General features: G+C 43.9%; 2 protein-coding genes and 1 long non-coding RNA gene across 3 annotated transcripts in view; 1 reads left to right on the top strand and 2 right to left on the bottom strand.

Annotated features, from left to right (window-relative positions):
- The window catches only part of LOC121635284 (zinc finger protein 665-like), a 645,425-nt gene that overhangs the window by 292,434 nt on the left and 327,742 nt on the right, over positions 1–25,249 (top strand). The window lies entirely within an intron of this gene.
- LOC121635328 lies at positions 18,977–19,813 on the bottom strand. Its single transcript, XR_006009397.1, has 3 exons — positions 19,739–19,813; positions 19,524–19,577; positions 18,977–19,092 (listed from the first exon to the last, which is right to left on the bottom strand). It is a non-coding gene; the product is annotated as an uncharacterized LOC121635328 (long non-coding RNA).
- Positions 20,095–23,522, bottom strand: LOC121635917. Its single transcript, XM_041979334.1, has 10 exons — positions 22,958–23,522; positions 21,938–22,079; positions 21,730–21,833; positions 21,600–21,642; positions 21,163–21,486; positions 20,891–21,010; positions 20,709–20,773; positions 20,431–20,577; positions 20,291–20,324; positions 20,095–20,180 (listed from the first exon to the last, which is right to left on the bottom strand). Exons 2-10 carry the CDS (start codon positions 22,041–22,043, stop codon positions 20,095–20,097), a joined length of 1,029 nt encoding a protein of 342 aa, XP_041835268.1. The 5' UTR covers positions 22,044–22,079; positions 22,958–23,522.

Below are 25,249 nucleotides of genomic sequence, written 5' to 3'. Positions count from 1 at the left end.
ACCTGGATATGTGTCCACGGTCAATGACTCTCGATGAGCGATTGTACCCGAAGTGGGATTTCTGTACACCAACTGTCATTTAGGTGTGGGGGGGGTCCCAGATAGGTGCGGGAGGGGTCCCGGTGTCCACGAACTGGAATTTCTGTACACGAACTGGAACTTTAGGCTCGAACCACCGGCTTTCGACGGGAGGGGTCCCAGACAGGTGCGGCGGGGGTCCCGGTGTCCACGAACTGGAATTTCTGTACACGAACTGGAACTGTAGGCTCGAACCACCGGCTTTCGACGGGAGGGGTCCCAGACAGGTGCGGCGGGGGTCCCGGTGTCCACGAACTGGAATTTCTGTACACGAACTGGAACTTTAGGCTCGAACCACCGGCTTTCGACGGGAGGGGTCCCAGACAGGTGCGGCGGGGGTCCCGGTGTCCACGAACTGGAATTTCTGTACACGAACTGGAACTTTAGGCTCGAACCACCGGCTTTCGACGGGAGGGGTCCCAGACAGGTGCGGCGGGGGTCCCGGTGTCCACGAACTGGAATTTCTGTACACGAACTGGAATTTTAGGCCCGGACCACCGGGAAGGGTCCCAATAGGTGGGGGGGGGGGTCCCCTGTCCACGAACTGGAATTTCTGTACACGAACTGGAATTTTAGCCCTGGACACTCTGTGTTGGACGTGGGAGGGCCCCGTGTCCACGAACTGGAATTTCTGTACACCAACTGGAATTTTGTCCAAAAAAGCTCCGATCAGGCCGCCCTTCGCAGGGTGCTTCCCGCGGACCCCCGAGAGCGCCCCCTAGCGACGGCAGCTCGATCCGAGCAACTTTTGCCCAAAAGCGGTCCGGGGTCCGGTTTGACGTTTGATTCGCGTTTAGGGCACCCCCCCGACGCCGCCTACCAAACGCCGGGCCCCCCGGACCCCCCGGGGCCGAGATATTAAAGCGTGTCCGCAAAGGCGCGAAACGCGGTCCGTCCGGTGTCCCGAGTCCCACACGACGTCCCCTGGCGATCTGGGACGGATCGGACCCTCGGGGTCCGAAATACGAGGGGTCAAATATCTTCAAAAATGCCCCCAAAGCAAGATTCACAGCATTTTCCAATGCTTAATTGATTTGACCTGTGACCTACATACAAATTAAGGCCATAACTTTTTGGTTCTGGGTCCCATCGGGGTCAGACCGGACAGGGGTCATCGGGGGGACGTGCCGAGCGGGCCGCCGTTGCCGCGGCGACGCTAGCACGCTCGGAAAAGGAAGTAGGCTCGGGGAGGGTTTGGGGCCCCCAGCTCTGGGATTCTGACAGGGGACTTGGAGAAAGGGCCAGCGGTCCAAATTTGGTGAAAATTGCACAAAATTTGTCCAAAAAAACCAGCGTCCACGTCCAATGCATTTCCCATTGACGGTACCCTACCTACAATGCCCATTCATTATTATAGACACGTGGACGGCCTCCCGCGGGCACGCCGTGCGTCGCAGCGGCCCGGGGACGCCTGGAACGCGTGCGGGGCGGCCCCCCGAACAACATATCGCGCCTGCGTCGGTGCAAACTGAGGTCACGCCCTACGAGGGTGCGTTGGGAGGGTGGCGCCAAATCGTTCCTGCGCCGAACGCCAGCCCGTTTCTCACTGCAGAAAAATGGCCTCCTTAGGCCTCCATGTTACAGTATGGGAGGAAACACACATCTAAATATCTGGGCCCGGGAAGGGTCTGGAGACCCCAAACTCGGGTCAGTAATCCCCAAGGACATGCTCTACAAGGGTGCGTTGGGAGGGTGACGCCAAATCGTTCGTGCGCCGAACGCCAGCCCGTTTCTCACTGCAGACAACAGGCCTCCATAGGCCTCCATGTTAAAGTATGGGGGAAACACACATCTAAATATCTGGGCCCGGGAAGGGTCTGGAGACCCCAAACTCGGGTCAGTAATCCCCAGGGACATGCCCTACAAGGGTGCGTTGGGAGGGTGAAGCTAACTCGTTCGTGCGCCGAACGCCAGCACTGCAGAAAACAGGCCTCCATGTTAAAGTATGGGGGAAACACACATCTAAATATCTGGGCCCGGGAAGGGTCTGGAGACCCCAAACTCGGGTCAGTAATCCCCAGGGACATGCCCTACAAGGGTGCGTTGGGAGGGTGAAGCTAAGTCGTTCGTGCGCCGAACGCCAGCACTGCAGAAAACAGGCCTCCATAGGCCTCCATGTTAAAGTATGGGAGGAAACACACATCTAAATATCTGGGCCCGGGAAGGGTCTGGAGACCCCAAACTCGGGTCAGTAATCCCTAAGGACATGCCCTACGAGTGTGCGTTGGGAGGGTGAAGCTAACTCGTGCGTGCGCAAGGCGACAGGCTTCTACACACATGTAAACAACATGGCCGCCAATGGAAACTGACCTCAAAGTGTTCCAAGTTTTAAAACACTTTGACTTTGTTTCATCACCACCCACGTGTTCCCAAGGCCCCCAGGAACCCCTCATTGAAATCCCAGGTCTCTAGCATTAAAAATGACCGAGCTAGGCCAGTTTGAAAATGTGCGTCCACGACTAATACCTTGACATTGGGACTCAGGTGGAGTTCGTGGACGCAGGCTGTAACTTAGTCATACTTGGTCCTAGAGGCCTGAAACTTGGTAGGCTGACTCAGTTGAGCCCCCTGAGTGTATGATATCAATATCAGGTCGATATCTCTAAAAATGACCGAGTTACAGCCTCTGTCCACGAACCTCACCTGACTTATAATGGAAAGTATTAGACGTGGACGAAGGCTGTAACTTGGTCATACTTGGTCCTAGAGGGCTGAAACTTGGTAGGCTGACTCAGAAGGGCCCCCTGAGTGTGTGTTATCAATATCACATCAATATCTCTAAAAATGACAGAGTTACAGCCTCTGTCCACGTCTAATACTTTGCATTCGATTTCAGGTGGGGTTCGTGGACGCAGGCTGTAACTTGGTCAAACATGAAGATATCGGGCTGAAACTGATACCACACACTCAGGGGACTCCCCTGAGTCCACCCAGCGAGTTTCAGCCTCCTGGGACCATGTTTGACCGAGTTACAGCCCGTGTCCACGACCTGGAATTGGACATTGTGTTACAGTTCCAGGACGTGGACAAGGGCTGTAACTCGGTCAAACATGGAGATATCGGGCTGAAACTGATACCACACACTCAGGGGACTCCCCTGAGTCCACCCAGCGAGTTTCAGCCTCCTGGGACCATGTTTGACCGAGTTACAGCCCGTGTCCACGACCTGGAATTGGACATTGTGTTACAGTTCCAGGACGTGGACACGGGCTGTAAGTCGGTCATCTTTTAAGATATCGGGCTGAAACTGATACCACAAACTCAGGGGACTCCCCTGAGTCCACCTGGTGAGTTTCAGCCTCCTGGGACCATGTTTGACCAAGTTACAGCCTCTGTCCACGTCTAATACTTTGCATTATAAGTCAGGTGGGGTTCGTGGACGCAGGCTGTAACTTGGTCATCTTTTAAGATATCGGGCTGAAACTCATACCACACACTCAGTGGACTCCCCTGAGTCCACCTAGTGAGTTTCAGCCTCCTGGGACCTTGTTTGACCAAGTTACAGCCCGTGTCCACGAACCTCACCTGACTTATAATGGAAAGTATTAGACGTGGACAGAGGCTGTAACTTGGTCATACTTTGTCCTAGAGGGCTGAAACTTGGTGGGCTGACTCAGACTAGGTCCCTGAGTGTGTGTTATCAATATCACATCGATATCTCTAAAAATGACCGAGTTACAGCCTCTGTCCACTTCTAATACTTTCCATTCAATTTCAGGTGGGGTTCGTGGACACGGGCTATAACTTGGTCAAACATGGAGATATCGGGCTGAAACTCATACCACACACTCAGGGGACTCCCCTGAGTCCACCTAGTGAGTTTCAGCCTCCTGGGACCTTGTTTGACCAAGTTACAGCCCGTGTCCACGAACCTCACCTGACTTATAATGGAAAGTATTAGACGTGGACAGAGGCTGTAACTTGGTCAAACATGGAGATATCGGGCTGAAACTCATACCACACACTCAGGGGACGCCCCTGAGTCCACCTAGTGAGTTTCAGCCTCCTGGGACCTTGTTTGACCAAGTTACAGCCTCTGTCCACGTCTAATACTTTCCATTCAATTTCAGGTGGGGTTCGTGGACACGGGCTATAACTTGGTCAAACATGGAGATATCGGGCTGAAACTCATACCACACACTCAGGGGACTCCCCTGAGTCCACGTAGTGAGTTTCAGCCTCCTGGGACCTTGTTTGACCGAGTTACAGCCTCTGTCCACGAACTGCACCTGACTTATAATGGAAAGTATTAGACGTGGACGAAGGCTGTAACTTGGTCAAACTTGGTCCTAGAGGCCTGAAACTTGGTAGGCTGACTCAGAAGGGCCCCCTGAGTGTGTGATATCATTCCCAGATTGATATCTCTAAAAATGACCAAGTTACAGCTTCTGTCCACGTCTAATACTTTGTATTGTATTGTCAGGTGGGGTTCGTGGACGCAGGCTGTATCTTGGTCAAACTTGGTCCTAGAGACCTGAAACTTGGTAGGCTGACTCAGTTGAGCCCCCTGAGTGTGTGATATCATTCCCAGATCGATATCTCTAAAAATGACCGAGTTACAGCCTCTGTCCACGAACCTGACCTGACTTATAATGGAAAGTATTAGACGTGGACAGAGGCTGTAACTTAGTCATACTATGTCCTAGAGGCCTGAAACTTGGTAGGCTGACTCAGACTAGGTCCCTGAGTGTGTGTTATCAATATCACATCGATATCTCTAAAGATGACCGAGTTACAGCTTCTGTCCACGTCCTGGAACTGCACATTGGGTTGCAGTTCCAGCTCGTGGACGCAGGCTGTATCTTGTTAAAACTTGGTCCTAGAGGGCTGAAACTTGGTAGGCTGACTCAGAAGGGCCCCCTGAGTGTGTGATATCAATATCACATCGATATCTCTAAAAATGACCGAGTTACAGCTTCTGTCCACGTCTAATACTTTACATTGTATGGTCAAGTGGGGTTCGTGGACGCAGGCTGTAACTTGGTCATACTTGGTCCTAGAGACCTGAAACTTGGTAGGCTGACTCAGTTGAGCCCCCTGAGTGTGTGATATCATTCCCAGATCGATATCTCTAAAAATGACCGAGTTACAGCCTCTGTCCACAAACCTGACCTGACTTATAATGGAAAGTATTACACGTGGACGCAGGCTGTAACTTGGTCATTTATGAAGATATCGGGCTGAAACTCATACCACACACTCAGGGGACATACATGAGCACCCCCAGCGAGTTTCAGCCTCCTGGGACCATAAATCACCAAGTTAAAGTCCGTGTCCACGTCCTGGAACCGGGACCCAATGTCCAATTCCAGGACGTGGACACGGGCTATAACTCGGTCATTTTTTAAGATATCGTGCTGAAACTGATACCACACACTGAGGGGACGTACATGAGCCCCCCCAGCGAGTTTCAGCCTCCTGGGACCATAAATCACCAAGTTACAGCCCGTGTCCACGTCCTGGAACCGGGACCCAATGTCCAATTCCAGGACGTGGACACGGGCTATAACTCGGTCATTTCTTAAGATATCGTGCTGAAACTGATACCACACACTCAGTGGACTCCCCCGAGTCCACCTAGCGAGTTTCAGCCCACCAGGACCACGTTGGACCCAGTTACAGCCCGTGTCCACCACCTGGAACCGGGACCCAATGTCCAGTTACAGGTGGTGGACGCGGGCTGTAACTTGGTCATACTTGGTCCTAGATTGCTGAAACTTGATAGGCTAGCTCAGAAGGGCCCCCTGAGTGTGTGTTATCAATATCACATCGATATCTCTAAAAATGACTTAGTTACAGCCTCTGTCCACAAACCTCACCTGACGGCCCCATAATAAATCCCTACTCGTGTACAAGAGGCCATAACTTCCCCAAATCTTAACCAAAATGGATGAAAATTAATATTTGGGGTCCTTGAACCATTCCCAACAGGTGTGTGAAGTTTGGTGAGGATCAGACCAGCAGAAAAAGATCGTTAAATGCACTTTGGAGATGACTTTAATGCAAGATGGAGGCCCTCACGTTCGATCAAATAAATACATTTCTCCTGGACAGAAATGGATGAAACTCCAGATTTATGTTCCCAAACCCCCCGTGCTTGTGTCACATTGATTTCAGCTGGATCCGTGGAGATATGAGCCGGTTCTGGCCGCGTGTCCGTCGCGGACTTCCCCCGGTGCTTTTCTCCAATTTGGTAGACGGGACCGGGCTGAGAAGTATCACACATGTCCCCAAATGTCCCAAAAGTAGACCCTGCGATTCTCAGCTCGATCCGTGCAGAAATGCCTGCGCTGTGGCCTCTGAAGCGGGCCCGAGCGTTCCTCAGCATTCTACCCGCAGCAGAGCGTTCAGATGCCGGCCAGCGTCTTCCGCTGGTCCCCGGTCGACCAAGTCGGGCTAATAACGGAAAAACCGCCAGTCAGAAAATTATGAAAAAATTTACACATGTTCCCCAACATCCAACGAGTCTGTCACACCGATTTCAGCTCGATCCGTGCAGAAATGCCTGCGCTGTGGCCTCCGGACGCGGTCCCGAGCGTTCCTCAGCCTTCTACCCGCTGCACAGTGCTCAGATCCCGGCCAGCGTCTTCCGCTGGTCCCCGGTCGACCAAGTCGGGCTAATAACGGAAAAACCGCCAGTCAGAAAATTATGAAAAAATTTACACATGTTCCCCAACATCCAACGAGTCTGTCACACCGATTTCAGCTCGATCCGTGCAGAAATGCCTGCGCTGTGGCCTCCGGACGCGGTCCCGAGCGTTCCTCAGCCTTCTACCCGCTGCACAGTGCTCAGATCCCGGCCAGCGTCTTCCGCTGGTCCCCGGTCGACCAAGTCGGGCTAATAACGGAAAAACCGCCAGTCAGAAAATTATGAAAACATTTACACATGTTCCCCAACATCCAACGAGTCTGTCACACCGATTTCAGCTCGATCCGTGCAGAAATGCCTGCGCTGTGGCCTCCGGACGCGGCCCCGACGTTACTCAGCCTTCTATCCGCTGCACAGTGCTCTGATGCCGGCCAGCGTCTTCCGCTGGTCCCCGGTCGACCAAGTCGGGCTAATAACGGAGAAACCGCCAGTCAGAAAATTATGAAATAATTTACACATGTTCCTCAACATCCAACGAGTCTGTCACACCGATTTCAGCTCGATCCGTGCAGAAATGCCTGCGCTGTGGCCTCCGGACGCGGCCCCGACGTTACTCAGCCTTCTATCCGCTGCACAGTGCTCTGATGCCGGCCAGCGTTTTCCGCTGGTCCCCGGTCTAACAACTGGGGCTTGTAACGGCAAAAAAGCTGGCCAGAAAATTCTGAAAAAATTCACAGATCTTTCCCAACATCGAAAGAGTCTGTCACACCGATTTCATACCGATCTGTCCAGAAATGACCGAGTAACAGCCTCTGTCCACGAACCGCAACTGACGGCCCCATAATAAATTCCTACTCGTGTACAAGAGGCCATAACTTCCCCAAATATGCTCCGAAATGGATGGGAATTCATATTTAAGGTCCTTGTTGAAGGCCAAACAAGTGCTTCAAGTTTGAAACAAATCGGACAAAGTACAGTCCAGTTATGACACTTTGAAACAGGTGTACACGTCTGATACTTGCCATTCAAACTCAGGTCGAGTTCAAGGACACGATTATAACTCGGCCGTACGTGCACGTAGAAAGCTGAAACTCCAGATTCAGACTCGTGGAGGTCCACTCACACGGCCACACTGATTTCATACCGATCTGTCCAGAAATTACCGAGTTACAGCCGCTGTCCACGAAGTCGACCTGGACTTTTAATGCAAAGTCTCACCCGTGTACAAGAGGTCATAACTTCCCCAAATATGCTCCGAAATGGATGGGAATTCATATTTAAGGTCCTTGTTGAAGGCCAAACAAGTGCTCCAAGTTTGAAACAAATCGGACAAAGTACAGTCCGGTTATGACACTTTGAAACAGGTGTACACGTCTGATACTTGCCATTCAAACTCAGGTCGAGTTCAAGGACACGATTATAACTCGGCCGTACGTGCACGTAGAAAGCTGAAACTCCAGATTCAGACTCCTGGAGGTCCACTCACACGGCCACACTGATTTCATACCGATCTGTCCAGAAATTACCGAGTTATAGCCGCTGTCCACGAAGTCGACCTGGCTTTTTAATGTCAAGTCTCACCCGTGTACAAGAGGTCATAACTTCCCCAAATATGCTCCGAAATGGATGGGAATTAATATTTGGGGTCCTTGAACTATTCCAAACAGGTGTGTGAAGTTTGGTGAGGATCAGACCTGTAGAAAAAGATCGCTAAATGCACTTTGGAGATGACTTTGACGCAAGATGGCGGCCGTCACGTTGGAGCAAATAAATAAATTTCTCCCGGACAGAAATGGATGAAACTCCAGATATGTGTTCAGCATCCCCCCGTGCTTGTGTGACTTTAATTTCAGATCGATCCGTTCACATATGTCCACCGTTATGTCCAACAGAAACTGGTGTCCACGGCTGAGACTTTACAATGGCAGCCTTAGGTCCACTTCGTGTACACGGACCTAGCGTAGTCCTGCGGTCACGCAGAAAGCTGAAACTCCACACACGGGGTCCAGGAGGTCCAGTCACACGGCCACACTGATTTCAGACCAATCTGTCCAGAAATGAGCTCGCCATAGCCCCTTTCCTTCCGTCAATGTCTCGGAACGGCCGAACTTTTCAAGATGGCCGCCGAGAGGTTTTCGGACCATTACTGGCGAACGCCTTGCTCTAGAGGGCTGAAATTTACAGGGCGTGTGCGCAGAGGACCCCCGCACGTGTCCTGCGAGTTTCGGCCCGATCGGTTCCGAAACGGCCCCGCCAGAGGCCGCTGTCCGCGGCTCGGTACGTCCGGCCCATGTTCAGGTATAGGGCCGAGGACACGGCACTTAAAAGCTCGGTTCTAAGAACGGCGTTGCCCCACAGACACGAAACTCTCCGGACCGGTTCTGACCCGTCCAAAGAACCCGTCCTGTGAATTTCACACACGCCAGTTCAGGGGAAACCCACTTTCCGGGCTGAATGGGTGTTGGGAATCCCGCCCTCCGGTGGACGCAGCGCGCAACTGCGTTTGCGTCCCCCTCTTTGAGGATTTATTTCGGGGTCACCGCCCGGGGGTACGCGCGCCCTGCCTTCCCGTAGCGTAGAGGAGACCCGGACGAACGCGTGGATACCAGGCACGCCGACGTGCGTCTCCGGGGGAGCCCGCGCAGGGCTCCCGAAAACGGCCGAAAACGGCACTTTTTCCCCAGTCAAAGGTATAGGGACGTGGACGGCGTTCCGACCCCGTAGGCGCTAGGGGGGATCTGCACCAAAGTTCACAGTATTTATACATGTAACACCCCAAGTCCAGCAAATAAGTCAATCTAACACCTGTTGCCATGGCAACGGGGTGCCCGCCATCTTGGAGTTTGCGGCCATTTGTTGCACTTTACACACATCGTATTTGAACGAACTAGTCTGAGGGGAGTTGTGCCACCGACTCCAAACTTCGTCGGAAGCTTCCTGACAAGTTGGGGACCAAACGCTATTCAAATCTTTCTAATAGCAGAAAGTATATTACCGTGGCAACCGACGGAAAATGACCTTCTCGCCATCAAACACGGTTTGCTCAGATCTCCATAGAAATACATGGGATCTGCACCAAAGTTCACAGTATTCATACATGTCACACCCAAAGTCCAGCAAAGAAGTCAATCGAACACCTGTTGCCATGACAACGGGGTGCCCGCCATCTTGGATTGCACTGACATTTGAACGAACTAGTCTGATGGGATTCATGCGACTGACTCCAAACTTGGTGGGAACCTTCCTGACAAGTTGGGGACCAAACGCTATTCAAATCTTTCTAATGGGAAAAAGCCTGTAACCGTGGCAACCGACGGAAAAAGGCCATCTTGCCATCAAACACGGTTTGCTCATATCTCCATAGGAATACTTGGGAACTGCACCAAAGTTGAGAGGATTCATTCTTGTTGGGTCCCTAACACATTAGAAGAGCTGTTGTCATGGCAACATAGCATGTTAGCTAGCATGTTAGCATGCTAGCAAAAAATGCTAACTAGGTATATCAAAATTTCTGTTTCTCAGCTAGCCATTTTACTTAATTACCTAGCATGTAAGGTAGCATGCTAGCATATTAGCATGCTAGCAGAAAAATGTGAAATTCTCAGCTAGCCATTTTACCATGTTACATAGCATGTTAGCACATTATCTAGGCTGCTAGCAATACATGCTAAGTAGGCACAATTGCATGCTAGATAGATGAAGGTATTTTAGCATATCACACAAACACCCCATAAAACATGCTGTATAGATCAAAAGTAATTTATTCATACTGCAACAAATTAGAACACAAGTTAGTAAAACACTGTCTTCCGTCTGGTTGAACAACTTGCTGCCAACTGCGACATCAGTCTCCTAGGGAAATGACAAAAAGGTATCAGTGTGCATATTCCACAATGTATTCTTCTGAACATAAATTTTCTTTTAAATCTAGTAAAACATCATTAAAACAGGTTTGCATCATTATAACACAAGCAATACTATTGCTGCAGGCTGGTCAATGCCTAACAGATACACAGCTACTATGCCCCTTTAATAACAGTAAACACACACTGCCACTATTGAATATTAATTTATGAAGCCTCAGGTTACAGCTTTTTCCATGCTCTTCTTAGGCTCAATCACAATCAGCACTTTGGTCCAACAGAGCTCAGCTTAACTGTTCATCATTGGCTTCTGTCTAGTGAAGAAAACTGCTAAAATCTAAAAACTGCTAAATAAATAGAACTGACCCACACTATAATACATATAAACCAGCCAGATAGAAACAAAAAACCTGAGATTAATTTCTTTAAATAACAAAGACTTACTGAAGAGTGAAAGAGTGTGTGTGAATAAACTAACTGTGTGTAGGATAGTGAGTAGTTAAATTTACTTATACGTACCTTAGCCGCCGTCACTTGATTATCCCTGTAATTAACTTTAAACACAGCAGTTACATACAACTAAAATTATATCATTAAATAAAACCCACAGAACAAGAGGCACAATCCTAACACAACATATAACTAATTAACCACACTGAGGGCATGAGCTACAAAACCTGTATTACCAACTTTGCCATTTGGTCACTAGATTTAACAACTTTTCAAGCCTCTTTAACTATTTCTTCTTAATACAACAACCAACAACAAATCTACTCACTATTCCGACATTTTCAGTACGTTCTCTGGACAGGAAGCACAGAATACCTTTGAAAATGGACTTACGTTGTACTGGTGTAAAGGATATCAACAGGGGACAAAATTTACTGACTACATACTAATTATTCAAAACAGGGAACTCAGATGAAGAACAGCACATTTAATACATTTCCATTACATTTATTTTAAAAAATGTAAAATTAAGTTTTAAGCATTTGGGCTGTCTTACTTAAAAGAACACATAATGCCCTCATGATCACTAAAATATGTAGGCACCACTAGCGCTTCTACTCTATAATTACTATTTTTTACGTAAACATGATCTATTAAGGTGCCTTTCTCTGTAGTGGCTGTCGACACATGTTGCTCATATCCTCTGTCTGTCATTTTCTGACAAATTGTTGAGGACTTCAAAATGTCCTCATTGAAATCGCCCAAAACAACAATGGTTCCACTTTGTGACTCTAACACATTTAACAATTCCTCAAAATGCCTGAAAAAGAGAGACACAGGATATGATGGTGGCCTGTAAATGGCTGCTATTAAAATGTTGTGTGTGACACATTTTACAGCTAAACACTCAATATTTAAACCTGCAACTGTGACACTTTCAAATTCTGCATTACTGTCACAGTACATGCCAACGCCACCATGTTGTTGGCCTTTAAGGGAAATTAACACTGGATTATTGCTATGATAGGCTAAACTACGTGGGGCATTACTAAACCTATAACCACTGATTTCTACAGAATCTAAGCTAACATCAGCAGGTATCCATGTCTCTGTCACAGCAATACAGTTAGGCTGCAAATGCTGTGCACAGTGGGCCAAATCTGAGACATGGCGATTTAAACTTTGAACATTCATTAGAAATACTCTAAAACCCTCTTTTACTACTGTGTGGCTTTCAGTTATAAATGGTGGCATATTAGCAATCGCCTGTTCAATGTTGGCATTACAATAAACAGCCTTCTCTTTAAAGTCCTGAATAATTAAACCAGACAGGCTTCTAACTCTGCTTAATGCCACATATGCCTGTCCTGGTGCAAAGACCTTAGCTAAAGAGACAACAGCACTATCTACTGTAAGGCCCTGTACTTTGTGTACAGTACAGGCCCAAGCTAACTTTAAAGGAAACTGTCGTCTCAGGCCTTTTTTATTGGCTCTCTCTTCCTGAGGTTCAATTGGTACTGAACCTATTAACTCTGCTGATGGATAAATGGTTTGTTTCCTCGTCTTTATGCCTACCTTATCATCATCAAATTTTACATATACTTTGAGAGGAAATGTATTTTTTTCAGGCTGTTCTATGTATATCACTGTGCCACATACACCATTTACTAAACCGTCATTTACATCGATGTTTTGAGACAACATGACTCGAGCATTTTTACCCAATAACAGCTCTCTTTGTAAAGCTGTTTTCTTGGCCCTAATGTGATGATCTGGCTTTAACTCTAATTTACCAGTTTTTTTATTGTAACCAAAGTCCTGTGCAGTTATAAGTATGTGGTCAGGACATATGCTCATTAACTGTTCCTCATTATATTCATCAACCTGGGAATTTGTAGCAAAGATGTGTAAGGCTGTGCTCTCTTCACCTGTTTCACACCGTTTTAAGATGTTTATATCGTCAGCTAACATTGGCGTACCTTTTCTATGCGTTCGCATTCTATTTAATATTCGCGCAAACTCTTCATCTTTTTGCCTAACGATTGTTTTTAACTCAACAAGCTCAAATAAACTAGACCACAAGTTCATTTGTACGTCTTGTACATACAACGCTTTCCCCTTTACTGGGGGCAACTGATAAAAATCTCCGACCGCGATTATGCTCACATTACCGAAAGGGTTATAGTCACCAGTTTGTTTGATTTGTCTTAACCTGCCATGGACATAAGCCAATAGATTATGATTGACCATGGAGATTTCATCAATTATGACTATCTGCAAATCACTATATTTAACACGCAAAGAATTGAGCTTTTCCTCACTCAAAGGTGTGTAAGGTAGGCTCACGTCTTTGCCAATGCCAAATGTACTGTGGATAGTCGCTGCCTTTAAATTATAAGCAGCTATTCCGGTCGGAGCCGTTAATAAAACACAAATGTTATCTGGATTCTGACAAGTTGGTGACAATAACCTTGTGGCCTCGTATTGAATCGCTTTAACTAGGTAGCTCTTTCCAACTCCAGCTCCTCCAGATATAAACACATGGAGGGGTTCTGGGTTTCTACCATTGACTTTATCCAAACACCAGTTACGGATTTTATAGAAGACTGACAGCTGCTTCTCATTCAGAGATCTAATTAATTCTAAGCCCTCACTCCTACTGATTACATTATTATTCTTTTCTAATTGACACACCTGATCATTCCTAACAGCCAAATCTGGAATGTTGTCTACGAGTTCCCGACCTATTTCTTCTGCATCTTCCGCAGGTGTCTGTTCTTTTTCTCTAATTTCTTCTTGACACTCTAAACGCTCTACTTCTTTTTCGGGGCACAGATTTCCCCAGGCAACTTCAGGACCACCCTCATTTTCAAGTTTCTTTTGCAACTCTTCTAATTCTTCAGAATCTTCTACCTCGAATTTGTTCCTATTCGTATCGACGACAGATTTCACGGTGTGTTCTGATCCATCACTAAAGATCACGGAACCATTTTCATAAAATTGTTCAAATGTTTCGCAATCAGCAGCTTTTAAGTCATCTTCTACGCGGTACGGCAAAAACAACTGTAACTGGCTTTTAAAATATAATTCGGGGTTTTTTGTTTTTGAAAAGCGCGCATAACGAACTACAGCGGGTTTTGTTCGTGTTCTTTTAAGAATTAATCCTAATCCCCTTTGCAATTGAATCGCATTCTTTGATTTTTCATTTCGGTTTAAAAGACGATATTCTGACACAAACGTTGCTATGCACATGTCATTAAAAGTGCTATTATTAGGCCTACTTCTATAACGATCTACGATACTAACCATCCACACATCATCTCCTGTTAGCCCACATTCTTGGATAACACTAATTGGTTTACTCATTTTAACTATTTTGTCCCCTGTTGGTATAAACTCTACTTTACGCGAATTCTCCTTCAAATGCATTCCCGTTAATCTATAAACTGCTTCTTGAGCAGACACGTCGCGACTGTTTAGATAAACGCTGCCAATTTGTTTCAGTGCCTCTTTTGCACTGACGTTGTCATCTTTTGTTGCTTCTTTATGAGCTTTACTAAGCAACAATCCTACCTCTTTTTCTGATTTGCTAATGTATGAAATAATATAAACTATAACGGCGTACGCGTCTGTCACAAATTGAATATCTAAATTTGCATTCCAGCATTTTAATAGAGACTTGTTATATGGATTAATCCATGCTTCGTTAATGTCTCTTTTATATACAATTTGGGTTTTATTCATATTTAATCGTTTGTAACATATTTCAAATATTTGCTGATTGATATTTAAACTATGAAACAACTCATCTAAACTATTAAACGTCTTGTTCTCATCTTTTAACGCCTTTTTCACTGACTCCAGAGTGCGTACTGCCAAATCCTTATCAACCTTTAGCAGATTATAGTAGTACTCATTTCCACATGTGCACTGTTTTCCTTCGTATTTTTGATCGAACCTATTCTTACATTTATCACACTCATTTGTAGTATTCAAATGAACATTAACAAGAAATGTCCTACCTGACACTGGTCTGGGAAAATTAAAGCGACATTCAGTGCCACCTTTCTTACAGCTTTTTGAATGCCTCTTTGAATGTTGCTGCACAGATGTGACCATCTCCAATAACGTCTCATCCTGTGCTGGTAGCTCACATGTTACGTACTTATCAATAAAAGCTACCACTTCTTCGTCTTTGTTTGTATTAATTTTAGGCGCATTTTCAATCCAGAAAAGACAGTGCACATGAGGACTCCCGCGACACTGAAACTCCACCCGATAAAAGTAATCAATAATTTTTCCTATGGGATTTGAAGGAGACATAAGGACCTCCTTCAAAAAAACAGTGCCAGCGGAAATCAAACATTCTGGCGGCAGTGACAGGATTACGACGCAACAGATCGCATCTATCAGTCCACTCTAACTCTTCGAATGTCTGTGTTCGACCTTCCTGTTTTAAAATTGTTTTAAGAAGGTTTTGCCCATCTCAGATCCGCGGAAGAGAATGAACAAAACCATGTGGGAATCCCAAGTTGCCGAACACAAGCCATCAGGTCTTTCTGTACTCCCTGCCAAAATGCTGGAGTCCCTCTAATCGGCTTAAGAAATCTGAAACCGTCATCTACATCCAACAACTGCTTCAAGGACTCCTCCTTTTCTACGCTCACCTCACCTCCTTTACCTTTTCTTAATGCTATACTTACTTTGGAGACAACCTGATCTACCTCAGACATGTACTGAGCAAAGAAAATATACTCTACATTCTGAGCAAACCTTCTATCCGCATGTAAAATTCGGTTATTAAAATAACGGCACAACGACAAATTATAGACACGGCTTTCATGGTACATATTACGACCTCGAGGAAACAACACTGGGAAACACTTTGCTTCATTTTCTCGATCTGTCAACAACTTAACTGGATTATTACCCTCAGCTGGTGCAACATTAACTATACTATCAAAATACTGATCTAGAACTTCCTGACCGATATCTACAGGCATTAGACACGTATCTGAAAACATGCAATGTTGCTGTCGATCATGCAGCAACTCATCATCTTCAACATCATCCCCAGTACTCTCAACTACTTCCGCATTGTCCTTCTCTTCATCCTCAGGTTGCTCTGAGACACACAACTCATTAACCCATTCCTCATTAAAATCTATGTCTTTATAAAACTTATTTGATTGCTTTAAAAACCGTAAAGCTTGCCTAATATGCATTGTATCCACAAACTCATACTGATAATGGCCTTTATAAGTTAACTTACGTTTTAATTTTACTGCCAATAAAGAGCCCTCCATATTTGATCGGGGCAACATTTTAGATGTTTGAACTACATTCGATGGAACGCAGGTTACTGGTCCATGAACTCCATTTTGGCCACCTTTGGGTAATGCAAGCATTTTCATGAACGGAATATTTAAAGCAATCAAATGTTGTTCTAACCTATTCAAACAAGCCAATTCTGGGGGAACTGGATCTACTACCAAATTATTTGTTACACTTTCAGCAGGCATTTGCTCATGTGAAATTTTATGATGACAAGTGTAACAAATCCAAAGATGCCCTCTACTTGAAGCCATAATCTGACACGGCTGAACACAATCCTCCCTACATTTATGTAAATAGTCAGTTCTAATACACCTATCTGCCAAAGAAGCTATGGCGGCAGTCTTGTTATAAGCTTCCTTTCTACAGCTCAACACCTGATGTGGAAACAACAGCCTGAAACAGACACAACAGATATACTCAGGACCATGTTCAACTTTGTTTAAAAACCTCTCAGTGAAGAACTCAATAGTCTGTGTTTTGTCCTTATCTTTAATTTCTTGCCTCTTTGATTTCACAACTCTTTTCACTACTTCTCTGTGACGTGCATCTTTAGCATATTTTATTTTGCTTTGGTCCTTCACGGATTGTCGGTGACGCGCATCTTTTGCATATTTTATTTTGCTTCGATCTTTAACATTTTCACGATGACGCGTATCAAGTGCATATTTTAATTTGCTTTGATCTTTAACATTTTCACGATGACGCGTATCTAGTGCATATTTAATTTGCTTTGATCTTTAAACATTTTCACGATGACGCGTATCTAGTGCATATTTTAATTTGCTTTGATCTTTAACATTTTCACGATGACGCGCATCTAGTGCATATTTTATTTTGCTTTGATCTTTAACATTTTCACGATGAAGCACATCTAGTGCATATTTTATTTTGCTTCGGCCTTTCTCATTATCACGATGACGCGCATCTTTTGCATATCTTATTTTTCTACGGTCTTTCACATTTTCACGGTGACGCGCATCTTTTGCATATCTTATTTTTTTACAGTCTTTCACATTTTCACGGTGAGTCGCATCTAGTGCATATTTTATTTTTTTACGGTCTTTCGCATGTTCACGGTGACGCGCATCTAGTGCATATTTTCTTTTATTTATATTCCTAATTTGGGCTCTTCTCATTACTTTACCATATTTAGAAATATGTTAACCTCTGTCGCGCTTTATGTCCTTTTTGCAAACTGACGTGTCACTTTCGGATGAAACATCTCTAATTAAATCTTTGCCTGACAATCTAGTACGATACGCTTCTGAAAAAATTTACTCTACAGTACTCGTAACAACTTTCTAGTTTGGGTTCTTTAACGCAACTACAGTTTCATAATGACTACCAAGGCAGTTTTCTAAATAAATGGATTTTTCTGACACACAACTGCTACTGCATCCATACTTTAGCCAACGACCACCAATAAATGTAAAGACATGAATACCCAATAAATCTGCTGTGGCTTGTATTTCTAATTCTGTTGCCCAGCTGCTAACGTAACGCATTTTTGATTTGTCTACGTAATCTGCCACAGAGGAATAACCTTCTCTCAAACTAGTTTTGTATTTCAATCATTTTTCACTAAATATTTAACAACCCGCTCTCCTAATTTTGATGTGATGCTTTTGTGTGCCACTCACTGCCTGAGAAACGGCCCTAAAATAGCAGCTACCATCAGCAACTATGTCTCTATTTTGGCACGGAACGCCTAATTCGCCGACACGACTAGACGCAGAGCTATTTACACTTTCATACTCAATATTTAATTTGGTACACAAACTTGACAGTATTTTCACAGAGAGGGTTAAACATTAGCTTTCATGTCCTTCACTGACTACTTCCACATCTGAACTAACCTGCCGACTTAACAGAACCTGTTCCTCAACAGCAAACTCGTCATCTGAAACAACCATCGAATCATTAATACGACCTTTCTTTGGCGTATGTTTAGATGGGCTGGAAGGCCAACTTCATCACAATCTGCTGACAGCTGACGTTTTGCACGGTTGCTTATTGCCATCATCAGATTCACCAACAAATAAGCTACTCGACACATCACACTCCCTACTGACATCAACGCCATTTATTTCAAAAGGCTTGCCTACTACCACCAAACATCACTGCCAAACAACTAAAGTGATCAAAACACTTCCCTTATGGAACCAAAGTACAAAACTACACTGGTACCATTAACATCCACCATGCCAGTAGCATTGCTGTGAATGAGAATCAACTACAGCAAACCTACCACTAGCAGAAATTACAGCACATGTATTTGAACACAAGGTCAAAAGACATGTCTGGTACTGAGATAACATCCTTTTCCAGCCATGTTCTAGAGTCACAAATGCTCCACACTCAATGAACTCTCCTTCAGTCACAGTGACATCACCACTAACAGTCTCAGGGAACGAAAACTTAAAGTTCTGCCAGTATAAACGTGCTCTTTCGGCAACTCTGGGATCATCAAAAAGTCTTTCTCCTGGAGGAATTAGACCATGGTCCTTTCAGATGTGTATAGAGCTGATCTCCTAACCACAGAGCTAATCTAAATCTTCTGTCTTCCAATTGAACACACTAGACACCATATGTCTGGCCAAACTAACCAACCCTATCGCCATACACTGAACTCCCGGATTCCTAACCGACTGTGCCCTGGTGAACTGAACCCCTAACAACATCAACATTACCCATACTCACCTCACTTACCTTCGCAGTAGTTGCCTCATCTTCATCAGTAGAAGACAACACACCCGGGCTCTGTGTTGTCTCAACCTAACCATAAAGGATATCAACATGCAATGGGCTCTAATCACTGTCATGTGTAATACACTGCTGTCTGTGCACTGGACATTTGTTCTCTGTCATGCTGAGTATGTGCAAAATTGATACTTTAAAACAATTTAGCAAAACCCCTAAATCAGGGGTGGCCAACGTCGGTCCTCGAGACCGGGTTTTACATGCATCCCTGCACCGACACACCTGACTTAAACTAATGTAGTCATTGTGCAGATCCTTTTAGGCTGTAGGATTCATTTAATTTGAGTCAGGTGGTTGGTGCAGGGATGTATGTAAAACCTGCAGGATTGTGGCTCTTGAGGACCGACGTTGGCCACCCCTGCCCTAAATACATCAAAAATGTGTTTTTTACTTAATTAACAAATGATCTATACTTTACAGATATTGTTCATGTAAACGGTACTCACCGTCCTCTCGTCAGTGCGGCCAGAAGGGACCGGATGCCTGGACGTTGCCCCGACCTCAAGACAGAAAATTGCAAAGACACATCTTCAGAGATGATACATACATATATATATATATATATATGATACATGTATACATATATATACACATATACACACACAGACCCACACACGCACATAAAAATTACACAAATCTTAAGGCACAATACATTTCTTACCTTCTTCGACTCCAGAGCGGCCTTGGAGTCAGAAGAAATCCCTCGGCTGGATGCGGCCTCAAATAGAAAAGAAACAAAAACAAAGTTTATTTCACTTCACAAACACAGGAAAAATAAAAATACAAAGATTTATTTCCAAAATCTACTTACCCTTCGGAGTCCTCTTGGAGTGGTGTTTCACACGCAGCGTTCTGTCCAAAATGATATGGACACAGAACACATTAGCGTTATAGAAGTCTATCGTTAATCATTTAGACTTTCAGAATAAAACATTTTATGATAACACCTAACCACATGTTTGTCTGTATTGCAATTTACCTTTGCGGGTGAAACACCAGCAAAGTCAGCAGGAGATGTCAGATTTGATTGGAGAAAACCTTCTCCATCTCCTCCAACATCTCACTGCTGAACAGCACAGGATTCAGGGGGGATGGCCAGCCGGCTAGAAATACAGAATACAGATATACACAAGCGTTGACTTTTACTGCTTTAACCATTTAACTTCCAGCAAATATTACACTTCATGTTTTTCTATACAAATATCATACGAACCTCCCGCCTGAACTGCACTGCATCCTCCAGAGGACTGAAAGAGAAAAAAATATATAGACAAAATAAACAAGGGGATTTGGTCTGTGAAAAATCAATCAAATGTGAGTCTGCCAGCTGTGACATTTCATGCATATTATTACCTTGCCGCTCGGACCAACGACAGTCCACTCCTCGGGCCCAGGGCTGTGACGCACCCTCACCTCTCCCTTCACAACCCAACGGGGAGTGAAGCGAGAAGGTGGGATGGACGACACACCGGCGGGGCTGGCGGCACGGTCTCCAGTTTGCTTCAATCAAAAAATAAAGAATAATCATTAACAATATGCCTTTTCCACACTTGGTCAGCAGCAGAATTACATCAAGTGAATGCTTGCATATATTTCATAGGACGATTAACTGTTTAAATTAAAAGGACAACCGTGTAAGCAACCGTCCACAGCAGCTGGGCGAAGATCTCCATGCCGACGTCATCACTCAGGTGACCTACGAGTACGACATTCATGAATGTATCTTTTCCACAAAATCTCTCACTAGATACACACAGCTCTACACAGATAGTCTATCATCTCAAGATCAGAAGGTCCTGGATTCCATCTCAGCCTGACATGAACACGAGTGCATCAAACCATGACAAGAACAATGCTCTACTTACACCATCGCGACTCCACAGGTTGAGACACTGCCGGGGGAAGTGGTCCGCGATGTGGAAGTACTTCACAGCTTTAACAAAAACACATAGCAGAGCTCTTTATGCTTGTAAAACAACAGAATTTATACATCTATATACCACTACACTGAAGATAAACTACAGCCTCATTTCTGATGTAATCTGCAATAAACATGCAACAGCGCAGGCACATATTTTCACGTACCCATGCGGGCTGCCACACGGTGGAACTCCTGGCGGTAGAGCTCTTGCAGGGAGTCCTCAACGGTCAACCTCGGAGGAAAGTCCAGCACACACACCTTCGGCCAGCGACTGCAGACGGTGGCTAGGTACCGCTCGAAGTCTGCAGCCGCACGACCGATGGTGTGCTTGGCGGTCAAGTCATTGCTCGGAGCCAAGACGCACACCAAGTCGGGATCCTGAGGCACCTCAGCATGAAGCACCTCAGTTCTCAACTCGGTGGCGCTTGCCCCAGGCGTTGACATGAACCCCCACGCCAGACGACCCTCAGGCAACCGCACGATGCCATCTAAAAGACAAAGAAAGTTTCTACTGTATTTATTTCTGTCTGTGTAACATTTTATAAAATACATTAATACAGTACATTAATACTTTGTTGAACATAAAAATATAAGTACATACCTGCAAGGCTTCGAAGATGGGAGTCACCAATAGCAAAAACCACCTGAATGAAAAGATGTTGGTATTTTTAGCACCGTGTATTGTTCACTTGGGTTTTCATTACGTTAGTATATTTCAAACACAGCATTACCTTTTTGCCGTGGGACTCCGGCGGAAGAACCAACTTGTGCTGCCGCCCTGTGAGCACCGACACCTCCCACCTCTTCACCTTGTGCCGGTGCCCAGTGCCATGCGCTACAGACATACAGAAAAAAACAGATCAGTACAATCACAGAATATGTGCACACTTGATTGTCAATCACTGAATCACAACCAATTAAAAATGCTTGGATACATACGTGCACAGCGGTCCATGGGAACCTGAGGAGAAACGTCAAGGGTCCGTCTGTCCGCAGCCCTCCTCCGAGCCGCCTGCGAAATCCTGAAGTTCTTCTTCCTCGGCATCTCTAGAAAAAAAAACAACCCACACACACACGCACCCTGGCGCGCACACACAAACACACACCCAGCAGAGAGCAACACACCCACTCACACAAACAATCTTACACAAGTACTGGAAAACAGAGACAAAATAAGTTAGACTATATATACATATATATATATATATATATTTAAATACTGTGATTTCTAAATGTATTTTCATTCAAAATTAATTAATTAAAGATACATTTAATAACACATTTATGTGTTTAATAATCATTTTCATTATTTAATAACACATTTATGTATGTCATTATCATTTTAATTATATAATGACACATTTAAGTAATTATTGAATGATATATTTAATTAATTCAATTGTGTCACTTTACGTCCTCCATAAATCAGAAGTGGCAAATTCATAATTAAATTATATTGCCACTAAGTAATGCTTGTAACACAGAATGATCGAACCACGAACTTGTATGTCACACCTCACTAATCTAAGTGTAATAACTATCATGATAAAGAATTTTAGCAGAGGGAATCACCCCATTATCACAGTAAAAACGGCATTAAATGTTTAGCAAATAAGGAGCTTAAATCAGAAACACACAGCAATAAACAAAGCAAGCAGAAACATGATCCTAAGGAAAAAAAAAAAAAATAAAAAAAAAACACCAGCTAACCTAGCCTAGCTTGCTTCTCCTAAATATATATCCTGGGGATTTATTTTACTAAATATTCGATTGCTTTGGACAGTAGTGTTAAGACAATATTATTTTAGTTCACTTTAAAGAATAATAATAATGATAAACTATCATTTCAATGCAGAGTATTTAACAGGTTACACGTCACATTAATCCACTTCGACCTGCTGTAAGCTAACACAGTGTAGAAAAAACTTTCTTTTCCATTAATAAAAATCTTAAACTTACCAAGCAAAGCCACAAACACGTCCGAGAAGCTGAATAAGTTGTCCTGGATCGAAAAGGTCGAAGTTTGCTGGATAAATCCACAAGAGTGCAAAGGTTTTTCAGTCTGCTTTCAACTAGACGTCCTGTCCGGTCAGAGCTGAGCTGAAAAGACCGAGGCTCGTTTACAGTCACACAAAATGTCCGACGAAAAGTGCATCTTTCAAAAATCGGAACGTCATCCAATCAGAGTTATGATCCTCGTCAACACGCAGTCACTTGATTCGTGTAGCCCCTAAAAGCCATGCGCATAAAGTCCGTTTTGATTTGACAAATGGACACGAAGAAGACCGGGAGAGAATTATACCACAATGCATTGCGGTGCGGAGGTCCTAACAGTGCAAGAAAAAAAACAAACAGGCTGATTAAACAAAACTTTACAAAAAAAATAAATAATAACATACAATATAAGGAAATATTTTTTAGGTTGCTGTGGTGACTGCAGGTAGTCACATGATCTGCGGCGCAGCAAACACAGGCAGTGTAATATTTTAGATTACATTTTACCCCACTTTCAGGTCCTACAGAATACATTATACCATTCACTTTTTGTTATGTGAGCTTAATAATAATTACATCTGTAACCCTGTTTATTGTTCTAACCATAAAACTAAATAAATAAAACTATTGTTACATATGCACTGACATAAGCAGAATAACTGAATAATTAATATGTGTTTTTTACAATCACATCTTTTTTTTTTTTTTTTTTAACTAATATTATGACTTATATCCAGCAGGACCAAGCTGTCTTTTCATTAATCCTGCTGTTGAGGCATTTTCTGTTAAAGGATGTGTGGTGTGTGTATATGTATGTACACACATGTATACACACACACACTAAAAACTGCTGGGTTCAAAATAACCCAATCTTAACCCTGTTGCTGGGTCAAATATGGATCGACTCGGCACTGCTTTATTTTTAATCAGCAGGAATGGGTTATGTGTTGGACCCAGCACATTGGTTAATATTTTCTACTCTAAAAATGGATTAAAATGACCTTGCTGTATAGTTATATAGTATATATATATATATATATATATATATATATATATATATATATATATATATATATATAAAATATGGGTTATTAAACTACTAACAATTGCTTTAAAATGACCCAATATATTTATTTTAAATCTGCCCTTATAAATGGAATATAATAATAAAACACGTTGCAGTCATTGACTGGAAAACAAGGCACATGGTCTCAATTTGTAAAAAGTGCAGAAATACAATGGAAAAAACTAAAATGAAAAAAACATAATAGCTATTTAAGATCTGGTCCTCTTCAGCTGATTTACAACAAAAATGTTCTGAAACACTCATCGAATGTACTCAAAAGAGATGGGTCCTCAATGGCTGTACTATATATATATATATATATATATATATATATATATATATATATACATCCCTTAAATCCACAACAAAACTGTGGATTTAAGGGAATGAGGAAGCTTCTATGCATCATCTATTTAATGTCATCCACTAACATTTTCTCTCTACTGAAGCAAAACTGTAATTTTTCTAGTGTCTTTGGGCTTCATACAGTACTTTGTCTGTTATTTCTCTATCAGCAGTGTCAGCTTGTCACTAATTTTCAACTTCTTATGACTGAGTGAATTGTCCATCACACTATAACTGCACAATGATTTGTGATGGTTAGCTCATACCTGCAAACAAATACGTGGGATCTGCACCAAAGTTGACAGTATTCATACTTGTTAGGTCCTTAACACATGAAAACACCTGTTGCCATGGAAATAGGTTCCCTCTGGTTGGAGAGAAGTGCTGGCTTTCTACTGTTTAGGACTCAGCCACCTCCATGTACATTATTTGAAAACAATCACACAGGTACACCGTGCTGAGTTAACCCATCTATGCCTGTCCCATGAAAAAATGGTAAGAAAAGTACACATTTTTAAATATGATTTGGCCTTTTAACAAAATGTAAATAATGGTAGCTACCATTTATTACCATATGATATATTAAAAATAATATAATGTGGTTTTCTGCTTCTGGGTATCTATTAGGGAACAGAGGACAAGTATGACATTGTGTTCAACAGGATTTTGAACAAACTTTATTCCATAAATTGAAACAAACTGTCTCAGAAACTGTATGTGACACATATGTCACGTCACGCTCTTATGGCTTGAGTTAGAAAGGGTGAATGACACGGGTGGCGGGGGCCAGAAGGCTCGGACCCGATGGATGCCGCTTGCGGCTTTATTAGGGTCCGAGCCATACA

The sequence above is a fragment of the Melanotaenia boesemani genome, chromosome 24 (genome assembly GCF_017639745.1).
Source record: "Melanotaenia boesemani isolate fMelBoe1 chromosome 24, fMelBoe1.pri, whole genome shotgun sequence".
Classification (NCBI taxonomy): domain Eukaryota; kingdom Metazoa; phylum Chordata; class Actinopteri; order Atheriniformes; family Melanotaeniidae; genus Melanotaenia; species Melanotaenia boesemani.
Note: the sequence above shows the minus strand (reverse complement) of the source record. Positions and strands in the feature narration are given on the sequence as shown.